Raw genomic sequence first — 21,147 nt, forward strand, 5'->3', positions numbered from 1 at the left:
ATATGCTAGAGATGAAAAAAAGTATATAATAGTATAAATAAGCAATCCCAAACACTTTTTAAAAAACAACTTATTGATTTGTAAAAGAATGCCCTTTTTGGTCATTTTATATGAATAAGCTAAACCAAACACTTCTTAAAAAACAACTTATTGACATAAGCTAATCCAAACACTTTTTTACAAACTCCTTTTTAAAAGCCTTAAATTAATAATTTCTTTTCACAAAAAGTCCTTTAGACTTAAATAAGGAATCCCAAACACACCCTAAGTTGTTTATGCAAGTGGTTTTTCAAAAATTAACAAATTTGAGTATTAAACTTTTCAAATAACAAGTTTGAGTATCATGCTTTAATTTTTGTGATTAACACTAACAGATGTGAAAACTTAGCTGAGAAACCTCTCAAATGCCTAACATGTGAGTCTATTTTAATTAATTTTTTTTATTGAATTGTCTTAATAAATTATTTTTAGATATGTATACATTTTGAAGGCCTAAAACAAAGTTAAAGTTAGAAGCATAGGCCCTTTTACAATTTCACTAAGATAAACCCTCATGATATGTGCCTTCCCACATTTAATCTTCCACTAATTTAGTTGTTAGTTAATTTAGTAGTTTGTTTATTATGTTTAGGAGATAATGGGTCGTATAATGGCTTAATTTGTTAGTTTCTTTGTTTGCCTATAGAAGGTTATGTAATTTCCATATGAATTATGAATGAAAATATGAAAATTATCTGATCATCTTTTTAGTATTCTAATCTGGTTTCCTTCTAATCTTCTTTGGCCAATCGATTATCGGTTGGAACCACATCACCTCGTATATCCGGGATTGGGACTTGCAGTAACAAACTAAAATATTTTGTGATTGTTACGATTTAAGAATAACCATTGAATTATATTCAACCAAAGCATCTAGTTCTTTTTATTTTTCTCCCTTCTTTTTTGTACATTCAGTTTGGATTTGGCATGGTTAGTCAAATAATAAGGTAATCAAGTAATTCAAGTCTCAAATAGAAAAATGAACTTAATTAATAAGCAACGATTACAAAGTCAAGTCAAATTAATAGATAATCTCAAACATAGGCGGATTAGAAACATGAAAGCATGGTACGCAAACAAATAAATAGGCAACGTGTTGTAGTAGATGACGAACCGATGCTCTCTATAACAGTATCCACATAACCAGTTGAAACTCAAGGAACTGCTGGTCTATAAATCTGTTTACAGGAAAATGTTATAGTAGAACTTGAAGAACATTTATTTCAACCCACTGCAACTATATGTATGCAAGCATGATGAATACACATAAGTAAACACTCATAACATACAGGAAGCTAGCGGTAGTATGCATCTATATAGATCTGCGCTATAAATGCGCACAATTCAATAATTACGCACAAAATAAAGGGAGATGACATGACCTGAATGCTCTTAGGGCTACTTTTGAGCTTGAAGTTGAACTAGCAGGACATGCTATTAGGACTACATATTTCAGAAAAAAGGACAACATTTTTAATTTGATCTAGAAAGACAGAAAAATAAAATTGACATTGTGAATCTACACTATAAACAAACAATTCAGTTTCAAGAGCTACAATCCAATACTTGTTTCGATCGTGATCCACCCAAGCAACAAAAACAATATGAAAAAAAGCTCTAAATTTAACAAATTGTATTTCAATCAAAACAAACATGAAATATAAAACAAAAACCTTATAAGTCACAAACTCAATATCACCCAAGTCAATAAATAAAAATAATTTTCAAAACAACTCATCAGTTGGATCGATATCTACTAGCAAGCTATTCCTTTGCACCCTCGGTTTGATGTTTGACTATACTTAACTGACCACCTTCTTTGTTGGCTGCAGTGGCTGCTTTCACCTCATTGCAGTAGTTGATGAACTTACTCAGCTCCTGTTCACAACAACAAATAATCTTAGGACTTTAGGAAAATCCAGAAGAACACAGTTGACCAAATAACAAATACACGGTTGACCTTTTTCAAATCGATTATCAAAAGAGCATTTACCATGCTTACATTGTCTAGCAGATCTTGGTTGCATTCTATCTACCTATTATTGCTTATATGAGAAAATAACCACTGGCACTTGTATTTGTTACTTGTGTATGAGATATGTGTCACCTAATCATTATACTTTTAATGGCACTAGCAAACAACTCTTATAACTATGCTAAAAAAAATAACAATCAAGGTTGTTAGAGTTTGTCCAATTTGTGCATTTTTGCCAACCCTGAGCGTGTCATAAAATTTAAAATGTAATAGATGGTTGAAACGCGCATAATAATTGGCTAATTGCAAAGCACAATAGCTAAAATTATTATTCACTCATCCTTATTCGGTACTTATAGCTCCAAAAATGCCACTAATTCCCACCTCTCATGCACTCGTTCTTATTCGGTCCAATTGCTAGTTCCCAAACCGTGAACCAAACTCTTAAACCCGAGAACCATATATATCTCAAACTGCCTGAACCACACCAATTGCTTAGGTTTGGATTGGCCTATTAACATACCAAAAGTTCAATGAACCGTTCGTGAATTGTTCGACGGAAAGTTTGTTTTTGTTTTTCCACTTGAAAAACGAACATAAAATTTTTTTTGTTCATTAGTTGAATGACGAGCATGAACCATGTCTTGTTCATTCACTTACATTTCACTCGTTCACGCTCATTTATGTTCGTTAGATGACAATTGTTTAAGTTCGTTCATTTACTGACGTGAACATATCCATATCCGTTAATTTTTTTAGGCCTGTTACAATTTACTCTAGTTTTAATAGCACATTTAGGCCCAACACGTTGTTCACATTTACTTCCAACAGGCTTTGGCTCCGTTATGTTCGTTTATAATGTTATTAAAGACCAAACATAAACTATCAACAAGACGTTCATTTTCTTAATGAACGAACACGAACAAGAAAACTCAGTTCTTCAATTCTTCGTGTTCGCAGCTAAAACCGAAAGGTATATGAACCACTCAAACCAGATAAAACTTACACGATCTTTGTCCATCTGTTCGGTGACCTTAGCAGGCTTCACAGCTCTCTTTCCTGCAAAAACATAAGCTCAAATTGAATCAATTAGGTTAAGTTGCAGGTACAGTAAAAACACGAACACAAATTCAAAACCTTTTCGAGTTTTGGGCGTTTTGCCATGGCGGCTAGGAGGTATCGATTTCCTCTTCTGTTGGCCTTTGAACAGAGTTGCTTTCTGCGTCATGTTTCTGTGATTGAAGAAGAAATTAGGGTTTCAGTGCGATTTAGCGGCGTTGATTTTAAATGGCGACTTTGATTATTTGTAGCTCTCTGTTATTACAACTTTTGCCCTTGTACTTTCTGTTTTTGCAATTTTACCAACAAACTTTATAGGTTGGGTTCAAATAAGAAGTTTAACTTTCCTAAAAAAGCTAGGAAGGAGGGTATTTTTGTCCATAAATTATTTAAACCCTACATGGCTGCTTCACTAAAAAAAACCAATAAACCTTATAAATCAAAATAACCCAATTAAATCAATCATCTTCACCTAGCTCCAACCAGGTTACCACCATCGTTCATCCACCGCCGGCGTTGTTTGTCCTCCGTCACAATCTACCCTCATCGCTCCATCGTATGCTACCGGGATCCTACATCTCAAAGTCGTCATTATTTGTTCCAGTCGGTTCCGTCACCAGCTCCGGTAACCGATTTCAGATCTAAAACCTTCGATTCAAATTGGGTATGCGATGTTACTGCTTGACCAGCTGTCGTCGATTATGTGTAAGTATCGGTTTGATTTTGTGACAGAATATTGGGAGCTTTGCGTATCAGTTCGATTACGTCGGAGCTTCTCCGGAACATGGAGGTCGTTCGTTTTTGAACTTTGCATATTGAGAGTTTGTATATTATTGTACGTCGGAGCTATATATCAATTTATGATTGAGTTCTGCTTTTTTGTGCATACAGATTTTGTGTATTAGTTGAAAGAGAATGAATCAAAGTTACAAAAAACGATTTTGGTTAAAACACAACAGTGGATAAAAAAATATATACCTCAAAAACACAATTATTATTTTTTATCTAAAAAACACAATGCTATAACGTATTTTGGTAAAACACAATTTGTTTTTTTCATTATTAAATAGAATTTTAGTAATGAAAAAAAACGATATCAAAAAAACACAATGAATAAAAAAAAACTGTGTTAAAATAAAATCCATTAAAACACAATTTAGTAAAATTACAATTTGTAAAATGCAATGAAGAAAAAAACAATTGACCATAACCTATAACACAATGTATAAAAAATAACGAAGAAAAAAAAGCAATTTGTTAAAACACACTATAAAAATGATTATGTTAAAGCACAATTAAAAAAAAAAACCCTATGTTAAAACACAATGAAAAAACCATTATGCTAAAACACAATATTAAAAAACACTATACTAAAACACAATAAAACAAATCATGGTAAAACACAATGCTAAGACATAATTAAAAAAAACACTATACTAAAACACAATGAATAAACACATTTTTGGTAATGAAAAAAAAAAACACAATAAAAAACAATGTTAAAACACAATGAAGAAAAAACACACTAGTCAACACTTATACAACAATGCATAAAAACCCACTAATATTTTTATTTATTTTATATAGCAATATGGTACTCATATTAAAGATACAAAAGCACTCGTTATTATGGTGGGTTTTTTTATAAAAACAATGTCATGTAAAAAAGTTAAAAGCGTTTTAAAATGATGGGGGAAATAACATATGACTTGCATGTGAAGAGAAAAAACCAACAACATGTGTTATTTCCTTTTTGTCCTTTCTTTTATTATTTTTTTTTAGGTTTCTCTCAAACTAATTTTAATCCTTCAAATTCAATGGATAAGGTTACTTCTTATCCTTTCTACAAATATCAAACTTTATATATTATTATTAATATTATTTTTATTATTATGAAAAAGGTGTACTATAAAAAGTAATAAGCATTTTGATACCTCTTCATTATTGATTTATGTAGGTTCGTTTTTCATGAGTTCAAGAGTACGGTACATATATTCATTTTAAATTTATGATTGTTGTCATGATATGTGTATGATGGTATACATTGGGGGCATGTGATAATTTTTGCAGTAGGCTTCAAAAGTTTTGCATGAATGAGAGAGTATTGGATCATGAGATATGCAATATGATTACTTGAAACATGCATATTGGTTTATTTGATTTATACCCCATAACCTGACGTCTTGGTCTTAAAAAGCGAGAGGCGAAGAAAAGTGACGAGGTTTAAAACAAAAGCGTGAAGCGTCAAGCGTCAAGCGTAAAAGCGAGAGCTTTTTGTATACGAGACGAACATACTTATATAATCGTTATATATGTATATATCATGGGTTTTTAACATCCCGACCGATAATGTAGCTATATTTAACCATTAAATATGACTTATTATATAAACTACCTATACATACAACATAAAAAGCATATTGTACAACATTTAGAAGCTTAAAAACCACTTGTGTACAAAAGGCGGACGCCTCAACTTCGCCTTAGGTCACTTTTTGCCTAAAAAACTCGCTTCAGGCTCGCCTTTTAAACATTGCTCGCCTTGACTAGCCTAAAGCAAAGAGGCCCTCGCCTTAGGTCGCCTCTCGCCTCAGCTCGCCTCAAGTGCGCTTTTTTAAACCAAACTTGGGGTACAATAAGTAAAAAAAAGTAATGTGTGATCAAAATTTGTATGATGAGTAGATAAAGTGTAATAACATGAGATGCGGATCATAGCTTGGTACAGGCCGGGCCTCGGCCCACACGCCTTTTTCGCTCGATAGTGTAGTTTTTTTCGAAAAATATAATAAAAACATTTATTTGTATTGAATCTGGCTCATCCAAATTATTTGTTCAAAATCATCTGCCCTCCCTAGAATATTTGTTCAAGATCCGTCGCTGAATAACATCACATATTTTGTTTCATTTACAGGGATTAAGTTTTCAACATCTTTTCCAATATAAAACTTACAAGTATAAGTGAAATGCTTTCGTAATTCAGATTGATATCAGATATTAAGTTCAAATTGTAAGGCCCCGTCACCGGTAACCCTACTTTCGTGTTGGATTTACTCATAACACAGTTCTAAATATCAGAGTTAATTAAAAACTTTACGCGGAATATAAAACTTTCATAAAACATTACATATCAATTCATAATCATGTCTTAAAACATTCCTCTTGTCTTTCAAAATCAAAACATAACTTATAAAACATATCAGATCTTCAGATGCCAGGCTTTAGTCTTCTGCCATGTGTCCTCCACTCAAGCCAGCTGTCTCATCCTACTCACCTGCGTGCATACTAAAAGTCAGCTACGCTGAGTGAGTTCTAGTTAATCATACAATACCATACAATACCTTATTACATACATACGTACTTAACCTCATAACTTTCTTTCATACACACATAAGTACTCATACCTTCATTCTTACTTACATACTTTCTTTCTTACTTACATACTTTCTTTACGTTCATAATCATACGTTTTTAAGAGCCTTTCGCCCTATAACCTCACAGATATTATAAGGGTCTGGTCCCTAACATCATAGATATTATAAGGGTCTGGTCCCTAACATCACAGATATTATGAGGGTCTGGTCCCTATCCTCACAGATATTGCAAGGGTCTGGTCCCTAACATCACAGATATTATAAGGGTCTGGTCCCTTGTTTTCGAATATTAGTAGGGTTCGATTCCCTCTTCGTTACCATACAACCATACATCATACCTCGAGTATTATTAGGGCTCGGTACCCTTTTCGTAACCATACAACCATACAACCGTCATTTCCTTCTTTTATTAACTTTATTACGTTCATACACATAAACATACATATCATACTTGCCATATTTATAACGTTACAACCTGACAGTACGTGCAATATCCGAAGATCGTTCATGAACCATCAAGCAATCATTCATACATATCACATATATCACATATGGCTTTATAACGTTACAACCTGACAGTACGTGCAATATCCGAAGATCGTTCACGAACCATCAAGCAATCATTCATACATATCACATATATCACATATGGCTTTATAACGTTACAACCTGACAGTACGTGCAATATCCGAAGATCGTTCACGAACCATCAAGCAATCATTCATACATATCACATATATCACATATGGCATACACTTATCACTTAGGATAAATGTATTAACAACACATCAAGTATGCACACAGCCCCGAAAACATAACAAGGAATGGGGCTAGAAACTCACCTGGATCCTGTTACGCTCGCCGTTGATCGTAATTCCTTTCTTTAACTGGGCTCGGCTAACTGTATAATATTTACACATATCAATTAACTACTACTACTCGTTTTGTATTTCTGTCTATATATGACCCACAACGAACGGGGGTCCGGGGGCAGCGCCCCTGGCAGCGGGGTTCTAGGGGCGGCAGCCCCTAGCGGGGTCCAAGGGGCAGAGCCCCTGGCTGGGGTTAAGCTGCCAGGTCAGCTTGGAAAAATTTTATTTTCGATAACTGCCTTAACACATTTTCCATTAGGTTTTTAATTTATTTTATAAACGAACTTCACTTTAGGCGAAATTAAACCTTAGGCGAACTTGGCTTCAGGCGAAGTTAATCCTTAGGCGAACTTGGCTTCAGGCGAAGTTAAACCTTAGGCGAACTTGGCTTCAGGCGAAGTTAAACCTTAGGCGAACTTGGCTTCAGGCGAAGTTAAACCTTAGGCGAACTTGGCTTCAGGCGAAGTTATACCTTAGGCGAACTTGGCTTCAGGCGAAGTTAAACCTTAGGCGAACTTGGCTTCAGGCGAAGTTAAACCTTAGGCGAACTTGGCTTCAGGCGAAGTTATACCTTAGGCGAACTTGGCTTCAGGCGAAGTTAAACCTTAGGCGAACTTGGCTTTTAGGCGAACTTGGCTTCAGGCGAAGTTAAACCTTAGGCGAACTTGGCTTCAGGCGAAGTTATACCTTAGGCGAACTTGGCCGTAGGCGAAGTTATCCTTAGGCGAAGTTACGCTTGAAGGCGAAGTTACGCTTGAAGGCGAAGTTCATCAGGCGAACTTAATCTTGCAGGCGAAGTTATCGCGCTGCAGATCTGTTTGCCCATAAATCCTTCGTTTCTTAGCCAAATAACTCGATTTTGGTACCCACGGAATCGTATGATCGGCGCCTACAAATCCCAACCATCAAATCGGCCTAAAATCGACGTTTTAGGGGTCCGATTTGGGCAGTTTGGGTTTCGGGTCCGGTTAACCCATCCAATCCTAACCATTTTCAGTAATATTAGCTTTGGTGGATTTGTTCTTACCTTACCAACTCAGATCTATCAACAAAATCTCGGGTCTCGGCTTCGAATCTTGATCGGTTAGTATGTGTGTTTTGAGGAGTGTGTGGAGTGTGTGTGGAGTTTGGTGAGAAATGAGATATTTTGGGATTTTGGGGGTATTTATATCCCTGAAATCCCATTCTCATTTATCCTATCTCAATTAATCCGAGTCCATGACCCGCTCCTACTCGATATTAATAATTAAAAACGCGAAATCACTAACATAACTTTCTTTATTCAACATTATAAATTTTAGGATGTTACACAAATCATGATGTTTCAAATTGTCAAAATGGTTTAATACAAAAGTACCCAAAGTCCCACAATTTAAAGTTTCATTAATAACAAACCTACGTGTGTTGGTTAGCACAAAACATCCAAACAGATATACGTATGCACAAATCACAGTAACTATTAACAAACAGATTTACTTTCGCCCAAGATCGATTCATACACCTTCAAACTCTACATAAACTACCAAACTGCTCGTTGAGTACCAGACTGTGCATAAAGCACCAAATCATATATTCGTATATAAACTATAAAGTACAATACCCACAATGAGTTAACAAACTGAAAAGTCATGATCTCAATGTACTGTCACCATTGGCACTAAATCATTATATATGCGACAATGATGTGTTACAATGGGTACTGGATTTCATATACGCATTGAAATTTTCAAACTTTTAAAACTTATAGCACACAACTTCACAAACTCCTAAGCATATATCTTCTAAAACTTATAAACTCATAAATTCATAAACATGTAAACTCATAAACTCGTAAATTCGTAAACATGTAAGCATATAAACTTGTAAACATGCAAACTAGTAAACTTCAAAACAAAAATTGTTGAGCTTATATATGAGCCATAGATTTTTTTTCAAAGAATCGTTACGCCAATCGTTCGAAAAAGTGTAGGTTAGTCAATTTTCGATACCATATGATCCATATAAATTTCGAAAAATTGGTGGGATCGCTTGGATGGGCTCTTATTGGATGTGCCTAATAAACTACAAACTTTTAACTTCAAAAGCCGGTAGCCGGAAAAATAGCATTAGGAATCAATGACACATTTCTTGATTCCTTTTCCATTCTTGAAAGTTTGCAAGTATATTTGAAAATTTAATAGTCCATTTGATTGAGCCGAAAACATATTTCAAAGAAAATAACTCTTTTCGTATATACTAGTGAGAATTTTGTGGGTAAAACCTATAGCTCTTATGATGAAAATCAGTACAGAAGGAAAAAAATCAACAATAACCAAAACTTGGCAAACCATGCGTGAGCTATGAAAGCCATTAAAACATAGGAGCCCCCCCCCAAGTCCATCGAAAGATAAGAAGCCATACCATGCGTGAGATATGGAAGCGAAAGTCGCCAAAGGCCATAATGGCACCAATAAAAGTCCGTTGAACAACTACCATACGAAACACAAGGTCACGCGATCATATATAGAGATCGAATAGGTCTAGATACCTTTGAATCAAGTAATAAACGCTTTCATATTGGAATATTTCATTGGTACTTATGGAAAATTTAATAGGATAATTCAAAGTGGGAAAACAAGAACGAGTATGCAAGTTTTACTTCGAAAACATGTACTTACACAATATATTGTCCTTATATAGGCGAGAAACCATCACAATGTTTTAGTGGGTTGTTGTCTTTTAACAGTTATAGCGTCGCCCTCGACAAGTGACTCCATCAATGGTTCAATGGTAACCTAGTTGTCAGTTGCTGCCAATAGTTAGTTGTCATTAAGGCATAGTTATCAATGATTATCAAGTGTTACTCTTCCCGGTCACCACTAATGATAGGTTACACCATTAGTTGTCACTAATGGATCAATTTGCAACTAATTAGATTTACTGCTAATGATTATCATTGATAGCTGGTTGCACCACCTGACTTCGTCAAAGGGGTGTTGCCTCAAACTCTTGATATGTACACAATAACAAATATAAACTCAAATATTCTATAAAAAATTTTACAAAACATTGTTACGTGAGTAAATAAGGAAAAAAAGAAATTCTCAGTAAAGAGAATATTTTTAAATAAAAAAAAGTGAAAACAACTTGGTTTATACAACGAGAGTATTATTGTCTATAAAATATACTAACACTTAAATAAATAGTTTTCTCTTTTAGTTAAGACAAAACATGTCAAACATGCGAGTCAAACACCTATGGCTTAGTGGTACGGTGTTTTGCCTCTCAAAAAATAAGGTGATGCGTAGGTGCAAGATTTGGAGCATTTTAGATGGAAATTCTTCTGTTAAAAAAAATTGACACTTTACTTTCCACAAATAACATATCGCTGAAAATTGACACATAAAAATCTGAGTGAACCATACACCAGTTGCAAGGATAGACTAAACCCACGCCACCATAAAAGATGCATATACAAACTAGGGGTGCAAACGAGTCGAGCCGAGCCGAGCCGAGCCCGAGCTCGGCTCGTTTAACTTACGCAGAGCTCGAGCTTGAGCTCGGCTCGTTTCGAGCTATATTTTCAAAGCTTGAGCTCGGCTCGGGCTCGGCGCGTTTACTATTTATCAATTATTTTTTATATAATAATTATTATTTTTATATATATTTTTTATTATAATTCATGTATAAAATAATATATATTATTAAGTTATTTTTATTTATTTTTTAATTAGATTATATATATCGATTAATAATTATTAAATATATATTTTAAAAAATTATGTAATTGGCAAGCTCGTTTAGGCTTGCGAGCTGGCATGAGCTCGATAAGTGAAGCTCGGGCTTGGGCTCGTTTATTAAACGAGCTTACTTTTAGGCTCAAGCTCGGGCTCGGGCTCGGGCTCGATTCAGTTCGGCTCGATCGAGCATTTTAACGAGCCGATCTCAAGTAGCTCGGCTCGTTTGCACCTTTAATACAGACCAACAAAAAATGTTTCGAAATCTTTTGTTTATCACACCAACGAATTGTGACCTTGGGTAGGTGGACCAACGTAAAAAAAACCACTGCAGATCCGAATCGTCAACTTTTAATCCTAATAGTTACACACTTAATCCGAATCCTCAATTTATCTGTTTATTTCTTTTAGATCAGCTTCTAACTCTTAAAAGAAAAAGATCCTCTTGTGACATCACTTTCAACTTTCAATTAAACATATGGTTTCTTTGCAGAAAAGGATGGACTTCGTGTTCGATTGATACGCTCTCTATTTTTTTTTCTTTCTGAATCCATCACAATCGAAGTTTTATATAATTTACTATAAAATGATTATAATAAAGTGGCAGGCAAACGGGCAACAAGCTGCGCCGCAACCCCCTTTTGAACAGCAAAGCCAATCCTGCTAAAAACGAAGCTTTGGGACCTAGAAGCTGAAGAGGTTCCGTGTACGACGCGCTGAACCCTACTCAAAAATTTCACAGCCTCTAGAGCCAGAAAACCAAATGTATCAAAGGCAAATGGTAGAAAGACATGTTGATTATCTAAACAAGTTTTCTCGTGTTTAACAACTTTGCCCGATTCAACCTTCAACGCAGCCTGACCCACAACAAACCCACGGTCCCTGAGCCCAACAAGAGGAGACACTCCTGTAAGATCCACACAGGCGTGTTTCCCCCCTGCCCACCCGAACACAAGAATATCAGCTGGTCGTAAAGTAGACCTCCCTTCAATAGGATCTGTGAGAAAGTTAACAAGGGCCTCCTTTTTAGCAGAAATCTCTGCCCGTTTAAGAACATCACACAGAACATCCTAACCAGATCATGTCTGTATTTAAAGCCAGGCAATTCTTTGCAATGCACCGCATGGTCACCAAAAGAATCCAAACAGACCTTGCGACAAATTGGGCAAGGTTCATCCGTCGGGAACATAGGGATCATTAACCGGTACTTAAGGATAGCCCGATACTCCAAACCCGACATACGTTGGCCTAATCCTTCAATGGGGATGGCCGTTAGAAAATCCTGAGCCCGAGGAGCCCGAAGGCATTCAAACACCGCCTTTTGGCGAGGGGATAGATCAAACTTCACTTCTAAACTCTTGACGATTCCACTAAATAAGGCACTCGCCACAACATGTTGGGCTTTAGGGGGGGCGGTGTCCTTATTAGAGAACCCGCTAAGATCAAAATCTGGAAGTGAAGTACGTAAACGATCCATCGCACACCCATAATCAGAGTCCAACCCATAAATATCACAACCCCGAAGAATATGGTCTTGCAAACACCACGACTGTGCTCTCGAAGCCACAAAAGCATATGTAGATACATCCTCGGCCGAACAGAGACCCAACCCCCCATAACTGATCGGAAGTGATGCCAACCTCCATTGGAGATCCCCAAAGAACGGACCTCCACAAACCACGATGTCCTCAATCGCCCTTCGAAGACCATTGTCAAATATAGAAACAGCTTCCCCCACATACATAGGTTGGCATGTTCTCAAACCGAACAAAAGCTTGGCGACTCCCATACATGAGCGAAGCAAAAGAAGCTCGCATTGAGGATCCCGAAGTCTTGGGAGACAGCTCATCAGTTCTACAGCGCTAGATGCCCTTTTCATAGCCAAACTGCTGATAAACCCCGCATCCTGGCTTACAGCACCACCAAGGAGTTTCACGCCAAGCACCGGCCTTCCAATCCCGCAAGGGAACAACCCCTCCTGTGCCTTCACCCCATTGCATGTTGGCCAAAATAACTCTGTTTTCTTAACGTTTAATTCAAGACCCAAACGAGGCCCCTCAGACCTGATAATATCTAATGCTTTGGCTACCTCTCTAGTATCCCCGATAATCGTGCCATCATCCAAGTACAAAGCATGAAAGAGAAGCTTGCACCGATCTCTGATTTGGTGAACAAGTGGGTGCAAAGCTAAGGCAAAAAGGAGAGGCCCAAGAGGGTCCCCCTGTTGAACCCCAGTGGTGGATTTAATGAAAGTATCACCCACATATAACCTAGCCGACTGCCCATATAAAAAATCCACCCAAAGAGAAATGGAAGGACATCGACTCCGAACCTCATGTAGAAGGGTCGTCCTATCTACTAAGTTGAAGGCATAGGAGAAATCAACAGTAAGCATAGCCAATGATCCATCCGAATGAAACTGATTTAGAAACCTGTTCGCGCTATGAAGCACTGCCTCTGCCCCACTGGGGACTCCCACCCCAAATAGAAAGTCACCGAGGTAAAACCTGTTCGCGCTATGAAGCACTGCCTCTGCCCAACTGGGGACTCCCACCCCAAATAGAAAGTCACCGAGATATTTAACCATCTCCTTCCCGACACCCCTCATAGCCACCTTAGAGACCAACCGCCTCCAAATGGCCCCAACGGCAATAAGTCTAATCCCATTGTACCGAACGAAATGTGTGGGATCTTCGCTTACCTCAATTACGACGTCAGCCGAGACAGACGCTACATCCTCGAAGTCCTCTTCAACGGCCTCCGTCGTTTGGAATACAGAGGCTACGATTCCGCCGGTATCTCCATCGATTCTTGCTCCGCCGCCGCCGTTCACCCGCCGCTCGTCTTCCGGCAAGAAGGAAACATCGAATCGCTCGTCAAATCGGTCTATCAAGGTATTCTGGATTTCTGTTTGTAATGCTCTGTGGTTATTTGACCCAATTTTGGTTGTGTAATTGTTAATTGATTGGAAATTCAGCTTGATTGATTGTAGTAGATGGAGCTGTTGTATACATTTGTGAATTTCTAGTCTGCATGTGTATTATTACTGTTTTTAATTTGTGTCAAAATTGCTAGTTTAATTTGTAGCATATCGTACATCAATGCTGTTAATCATTGAGTAAGGAGACTTAATATCTTCTGTTATTCCACCTTTCATCATTATACTAATGTAAAATGATGATTAAGGTTTAGGGTTCTTGTGGTAAAACTGAAGTTTAATGTGTATATTTGATAATTGATATCAATTGTGTATAATGGCCTTAATGCACATGATGATAATTTGACTTGTATTTGGTTTCAACTGTATTTATTATGGAAGACTATTTGAGCCATGGTTTACCTTTTATTTTCTCTTTATGTTTTATAGGATTATAGCTATATTTCAAATTGTTGGGTAGCTGATGCTAGTGCTAGATCAGTTGACTATTACAAACTGTAAATTTCAAATTCATATTATAGGTGCACTTACAATCTCTAGCTATTACAAACAGTCATATTTAAGGAATTTTAAGTAACTTACAATATATAGCTAACTGTAAATTTCAAACTCGTATTATAGTAGAATTACTCATTGTACTTATGATGCATCAAGTTTGTGCTTATTATAGTTTTAATGACAGATTCATTCACTTATCATGTAATCTTTGGTGTATCAGAGGTATCTGCTACAGATTTGAATTTGAAAGAATCTTTTTCTGTTCATGCTGGAATTGCACACACGCGGTGGGCCACCCATGGAGAGCCGGCTCCAAGGAATAGTCATCCTCAGTCATCTGGTGCTGGAAATGATTTCTTGGTTGTTCACAATGGCGTTATCACCAATTACAAGGTATGCTTTTATGGAAATTTGATTATTGTATTCTCTGTTGCATGTTCTTTTCAAGTATTGATTTATAAGTTTTAACAACGTATTGTCGATATTTGATGAGTAAAAAGCGATTTCTGCATTAATGTCTTTTCTTTGATCCATACATATATATACATATATATATACATATACATATACATACATACACATATATATATATATATATATAAAATAGTTATTATAAAAAAATAATGCAGGTGTTGCAGGAATCTCTTCTTCGCCATGGATATACTTTTGAATCTGAGACTGATACAGAGGTGATCCCGAAGCTTGCAAAGTTTGTTTTTGACAAAGTAAATGAAGGAGGTACTTAAAATCCCTTAAACATACAATGCACTAGTTGTAATATTTATCAGAATTTTCCATAGTTATAAAAAGCTCTCGCTTCTTGCTCCTAGGCCCATTTTTCAGGCGTGGCTCAATAAATGCGCTTCTAGTTTCTAGGCGAGCACTTCGGCATTGTCTATGCCAAGAGCATGAGAACATAAAAGCTGAGCAAAAGAAATGCAAGGGTTGCTATTGAAACTTAGATCTAGGAGAAGTCAAAAGGCATTATATTGATACATTTTGTTATTCAAGTTTTGGAATCACATTATCTTAACTATTTAGAACTTTTGGCACTCATTAGATGATATTAAATGTTATATAATAGCTTTTGTTTATTTTATTTGAGGAACGGTATTATTTTTCATACACATAATATGTTTTAAATGTTTTATTTAAGTGCGCTTATTTTTCCTCAGGCCCTCGCTTTTTTTTGCGCCTTGAGCCTAGGCCCTAGGCGAGACCTATGCGCCTTGACTGCGCCTAACGCATTTGATAACTATGCCAACTTACTCATATTTTTTGGTTCAGGTGGTCAAACCGTCACGTTTTGTGAAGTAGTGCTTGAGGTTATGAGGCATCTTGAAGGAGCGTATGCGCTTATTTTTAAAAGCAAGCATTATCCGAATGAATTGATTGCTTGTAAACGTGGTAGTCCACTGCTTCTTGGTGTAAAAGTAGGTTCTTCATCTTTTTGTTTAGAAGGCTAGCATACGACTTATTTTTTTGTTTTTTTTTGTTTTTCTGTTAATAATATAGCTGCATTTAAACTTTTGCACTTGTAAATTGTATTAAGTTAGGAATTTATCCTGCAGGAATTTGCTAAAGGACAGAGCAATGGAACATCCTATAATGATATGAAATTTATTTCGAAAAACGGTCACCCTAAAGAACTTTTTCTATCTAGTGACGCGCATGCCCTCGTTGAACACACAAAAAAGGTGTTGGTGATCGAGGATAGCGAAGTTGTTGACATTAAGGTACATATCCTATAATAAACTGCATTAACTAGCTGTCAATCTGTCATATGTTAATAATTATATGTTTTACGGTATCCGAAATTGGTTCTTTTCAGTTAAATATTATTATCACCATCGAACCATTTAAAGAAATTGCTATTAAGCCTAATTGATTGAAAATAGAACAAGCTTTCTACAGTAATCATCCAAGTAGATTACGTCTCCCTTTTATAGGGATAGTGTGGGCTCAAGCCCTAATGGATCTGACTGGTAATGGGCCTAGCCCACTAGACCAGGCCCAAACTGGGGACTGTCTACACGCACCATTTGTTTAGTCCTGTTCTTTTATTAATCTAGCATGAAGTAGTTCTGATGTAATCATCAGCTCCAAAATTTTAAAATATACAAATTACAATTTATTTATTTACTTATTTTTATTTTGGGTTGTTTCAGGATGGAGGGGTGACTATCCTCAAATTTGATCACGGGAAAAAAGATGGAAAATCTCATTCAATACCTGCTTCTGTGCAACGGGCGTTATCAATTCTTGAAATGGAGGTTGAACAAATAAGTAAGGGTAAATATGAACATTATATGCAGAAAGAAATTCATGAGCAACCAGAATCTTTAACAACAACAATGCGAGGCCGGCTTATACGTGGTGGGACCAGCAAAAGGAAGAGTGTGTTGTTGGGTGGACTCAAAGATCATTTGAAAACTATTAGAAGAAGCAGACGGATTGTGTTTATTGGTTGTGGTACTAGCTACAATGCTGCTTTAGCTGCCAGACCTATATTGGAAGAACTTTGTGGTAAGCTGGTACTTTTTATTGTTTACAAATAATTGGTATGTTAAATTTTATAACAAAAATAATGTATTTTTATAAAATTAGTACTTGAGTATAGCAATTTAAGCTGGTTTTTGGTTTAAAATACACTTTGGGCGATTTGATGTTTCAGTGTTTGCTTTCTTAGGGCTGTAAACAAGCCGGCTCGGGTCTTTTGTTTTAATGAGCTGAAAAGTCGAGCTCGAACTCAGCTCATAAAAAAACTTGAGCCGGCTGCTTATTTTTTTACTGGTATTGATATATAAAGGACTGAAAAAATAAATTTGTAACATACACAAAAACAAATTTTCTAAACTAGAGGATATATAACATTATATGCATCATTTTGTATTTTTTTTTCAATGTATTTATATGTTATTTTATATATTAGAATTTGGGATTTAAGTTAAATGAGTCAATCGAGCCAACCAACGAGCCGGTTATCGAGCTTGGATCGGCTCTTTACAAATGACCTTTTTTCAAGTGAACTTCAAGCGGGCCACTAGTTTTATGAACAACCCTATTTTTGATAGAGGTGGTGATGGCATGAGTGGTAAGTGGGTTGGGCCACGGGTCGGATCAAAACAGGCAAATTTATATATGGGTTAGGTTAGGCTGACCCGAAACACTTTCTGTCCAAAATTTTGAAGCCTTTTAATAACAAATGTGTGTAATTACAGAAATTTTATTATATAATTAATATTTTTTTAAATAAAATGACTTCAAAGACTTTATGCATTAAAAACACTTTGCATGACTTTGAACCTGTTTGAGTCCTTCTAAAGTCAACTCATTTGGCCCACTAGAGATAGAACATAACTTATATCAATCCATAATAGGTAAACGGGTCTAATTAGCCAACTGTTAACAATCTTTTATCAAGTACTAGTTAGTATATAGTTTATTAGTTTGTATTCAATCAGGTGATGTATTGACAGGTATACCTGTTATGATGGAGATTGCAAGTGATCTGCTGGATAGACAAGCACCTGTGTACAGAGACGATACAATATTATTTGTTAGTCAATCGGGTGAAACCGCTGATACTTTAAACGCTCTTGAATATGCACTTGAGAATGGTGCTTTATGTGTCGGTATCACTAACACTGTTGGTAGTTCTATTGACCGCAATACACACTGTGGTGTACATATTAATGCTGGTAGTGAGATTGGTGTGGCAAGTACTAAGGTCAGTTAGTTTTTTCACTTCTACATATTTTGTTGGTCATCTTTTCATGATATTGATATTATGCAGGCGTATACAAGTCAAATAGTGGTGATGGCTATGGTGGCTCTAGCAATCGGGGCCGATAGCATTTCAACTGAACAACGAAGAGATGGAATAATAGAAAGTCTTCTAAACTTGCCCGGTACGGTTTAAAGTGATTATGTGTTATTAAATGTTCTGAACAAGATTTCTGAGCGTTTAAAAAAGATAAAATGGTTTAAAATGATGTTTTTTTTCTATATTATTATACTATCATGCAGACACAACCAGGATATTGTTATACTAAGTAATAGAGATGCTCAAAAATCATTGAAACCAACCGAACCAACCCAACTAGGGGTTGGGTTACAAGAGCTCGAGTTTGCCTTGTTTCAGGCTATTTATCTAAGGCTCGAGCATGTCTCGTGAGTCGATTTTCAAGCTTGAGCCTGGCTTGGGCTCGGCTCATTTATTATTTATTAATATATATGTATATATATATATATATTTATTTATTTAATCATACATATATATTTGCTATTTATAATTTTTATATATAACAAATATATATTAAGTAGTTATTTTATCTTACTTCATATTTAATATAATATTATATAAATATTTTTTAATATATTAAATAAAAATTATATAAAACGTAGGCTCACGAGCCAGCATAGCTCGATAAGTGAAGCTCGGGCTGAGGCTCGTTTTTTAAACGAGCTTATTTTAAGGCTGGAGCTTGTTTAAGCTCGGATTCATTCGAGCTTTTAACGAGGCGCTTGAGTAGCTCATAAGTCGGATTGGCTCATTTACTCCCCAACCGAGCTAAATTGGTCAGTTCGGCTGGCTTAGAAGTAATACAGTATGGCTTATGGTTTGTAAAATCGGGTTTCTCGGTTCAGTTTGCAGCTTGGAACCTACCAGGTAAACCAAAGCGACCGTTTTGGCTAGTTTGATTGGTTCGGCCCACGCAGCCAATTGGCCAGTTCGGATTAGTTTTTTTAAAAATAGTAGTTACCTGTTCGGCTCAAGACCGTGCACATTCCTACTAAGCAATGTTATTTTATTATATCATGTAGACAAAGTGAGGGAAGTATTGAAGCTTGACCAAGAAATGAAAGATCTAGCAAGGTCATTGATTTCCGAGCAGTCACTTCTTATGTTTGGAAGAGGATATAACTATGCCACAGCTCTCGAGGGTGCCTTGAAGGTCAAGGAAGTAGCACTTATGCACAGTGAAGGGATACTTGCGGGTGAAATGAAGCATGGTCCTTTAGCTTTAGTTGATGAAAACCTCCCCATTGTTGTCATTGCCACTCGCGATCAATGTTTCAGGTTTGTTTAAACGTCTCTCGGTTTATTTGTAATTTGTTTTGATTTTTTAATATCTTTTAGACCTGTAAATGAACCACATGTTCAGTGAATTGTGTGAACTGTTTGGCAGGAAGTTCATTTATCAATAAACGAATGTACATTAACCCATGTCTCATGCGTTCAATTATGTTCGTGAACGCTCGTTTATGTTCGTTCATATACTCTCGGTTATGTCCATTTGTTCACATTCATATATGCTCGTTAGTTTACGTGAGTTTAAGTTCGTTTGTTTATATATCCATTGAAATTTTGGTCTGATAGATTAATGTTCGCGTTTAATTTGAATTCGTGTTCGTGCCCAGTTATGTTCATTCGTTTGTGCTTGTTTATGTCCTTGAACCGTTCGTTTATACTGTTAACAAGCAAACATAAATGAACATGAACACGTTAATTTCCTTAACAAACAAGAAAACCCTGTTTGTTTAATTATTCGTGTTTGGTAGCTTACTCGGTTAATGTTAAATGAACGAACACATCCTGTTCATGTTTGTTCAATCGTTTCAAGCCTAATGTTTTCTTCTTATTTTTTATTAGCAAACAGCAGTCGGTTATTCAACAACTTAAGGCCCGAAAAGGTCGACTGATAGTGATGTGTTCAGAAGGGGATGCAGAAGCTGTGTGTGGTGGATCGTGCCCGGTGATTGAGGTTCCTCAAGTTGTTGACTGCTTACAACCTATTGTTAATATAATTCCATTGCAGGTATTATTTTTGTTTTTATTTTCTCTTAAATCAAGTTTAATAACATACTAAAAACGTATCTGTTTTCTTTTTCTTATGTAGTTATTGGCTTATCATTTGACGGTTTTGCGGGGATACAATGTTGACCAGCCGAGGAATCTTGCCAAGAGTGTGACAACCGAATGAGAAGTGTTTTGTTAATTGCAAATCTCGTGTGTCGTCAAAAACCGAAATTTTGTTGCTTCGTGTATAGTGTGAATGCAAGTGACTTTGGCAATGCATTTGATTGTGTCAGGGATTAGATTGTAACGATGGTTTGACATAGATGAAGATGTAGTGGGTACTAGGCAAGACTGTCCGAGATTATGTGTTTTAGTTTTATACAATTTATTTGGAAATGGGCTGATACAAGTTTAAACTAATAAAATTATTGATTTTTGTTAACAGTTTTAAGTGATGGATTATATGCTCTATTAAAAAAAAAGATAAATTATTATTGTAGTTACTTAATTTTGATATTTACATTTGATTATTTTCTTTTATGAATTAGAAGTTTGGACAGACAAGTTTTTACTAACTTAAGTAGTTAACACAACCCAATTAAAACTCATTTTGACCGGTGAGATGAAATATGCATATGCTTTCGTATCCAAACCACCAAGTGACTAAGATACGCTACTTGCTTACCACCAAATCTTTTTTTGTACCAATCAGAGGATCACAAACATGGTTGGCACGAAAGAAAGCAACAACCAACTGTATTTTACATATGTTGAAAACGAGTTAAAATGGTATATGGAGGATGCGTGTCCTAGTTTTAGTTTTAGACTTTAGTATAACATTAGAAGATGATGGTGACTTTCCTTTTAGGGAAAGAA

At 36.0% G+C, this 21,147-nt stretch overlaps 2 protein-coding genes across 2 annotated transcripts; one reads left to right on the forward strand and one right to left on the reverse strand.

Annotated features, from left to right (window-relative positions):
• Positions 1 to 1,683: 1,683 nt before the first annotated feature.
• Positions 1,684 to 3,304, reverse strand: LOC143625773 (uncharacterized). Its single transcript, XM_077096020.1, has 3 exons — positions 3,152 to 3,304; positions 3,021 to 3,073; positions 1,684 to 1,917 (listed from the first exon to the last, which is right to left on the reverse strand). The coding sequence occupies exons 1-3, from the start codon at positions 3,240 to 3,242 to the stop codon at positions 1,804 to 1,806; spliced, it is 258 nt and encodes an 85-aa protein (XP_076952135.1). The 5' UTR covers positions 3,243 to 3,304; the 3' UTR covers positions 1,684 to 1,803.
• A 10,406-nt stretch (positions 3,305 to 13,710) lies between these two features.
• Positions 13,711 to 20,620, forward strand: LOC143625774 (glutamine--fructose-6-phosphate aminotransferase [isomerizing] 1-like). The gene is made up of 11 exons (XM_077096021.1): positions 13,711 to 13,926; positions 14,689 to 14,861; positions 15,098 to 15,206; positions 15,756 to 15,901; positions 16,040 to 16,204; positions 16,637 to 16,994; positions 17,948 to 18,198; positions 18,265 to 18,379; positions 19,296 to 19,551; positions 20,125 to 20,290; positions 20,372 to 20,620. Exons 1-11 carry the CDS (start codon positions 13,713 to 13,715, stop codon positions 20,453 to 20,455), a joined length of 2,037 nt encoding a protein of 678 aa, XP_076952136.1. The 5' UTR covers positions 13,711 to 13,712; the 3' UTR covers positions 20,456 to 20,620.
• Positions 20,621 to 21,147: the final 527 nt, after the last annotated feature.

The sequence above is a fragment of the Bidens hawaiensis genome, unplaced genomic scaffold, assembly GCF_021521415.1.
Source record: "Bidens hawaiensis isolate Kalapana, Puna unplaced genomic scaffold, B.hawaiensis_p1.1 tig00004242_1, whole genome shotgun sequence".
NCBI lineage: Eukaryota > Viridiplantae > Streptophyta > Magnoliopsida > Asterales > Asteraceae > Bidens > Bidens hawaiensis.

Coding starts and splice junctions, on each gene's coding strand:
- LOC143625773 (XM_077096020.1), bottom strand. CDS start 3,242: ATGACGCAGAAAGCAACTCTGTTCAAAGGCCAACAGAAGAGGAAATCG. Junction 3,074..3,151: donor AACGCCCAAAACTCGAAAAG/GTTTTGAATTTG, acceptor ATGTTTTTGCAG/GAAAGAGAGCTGTGAAGCCT. Junction 1,918..3,020: donor AACAGATGGACAAAGATCGT/GTAAGTTTTATC, acceptor TGTTGTGAACAG/GAGCTGAGTAAGTTCATCAA.
- LOC143625774 (XM_077096021.1), top strand. CDS start 13,713: ATGTGTGGGATCTTCGCTTACCTCAATTACGACGTCAGCCGAGACAGA. Junction 16,205..16,636: donor GCGAAGTTGTTGACATTAAG/GTACATATCCTA, acceptor GGGTTGTTTCAG/GATGGAGGGGTGACTATCCT. Junction 20,291..20,371: donor TTAATATAATTCCATTGCAG/GTATTATTTTTG, acceptor TTTCTTATGTAG/TTATTGGCTTATCATTTGAC.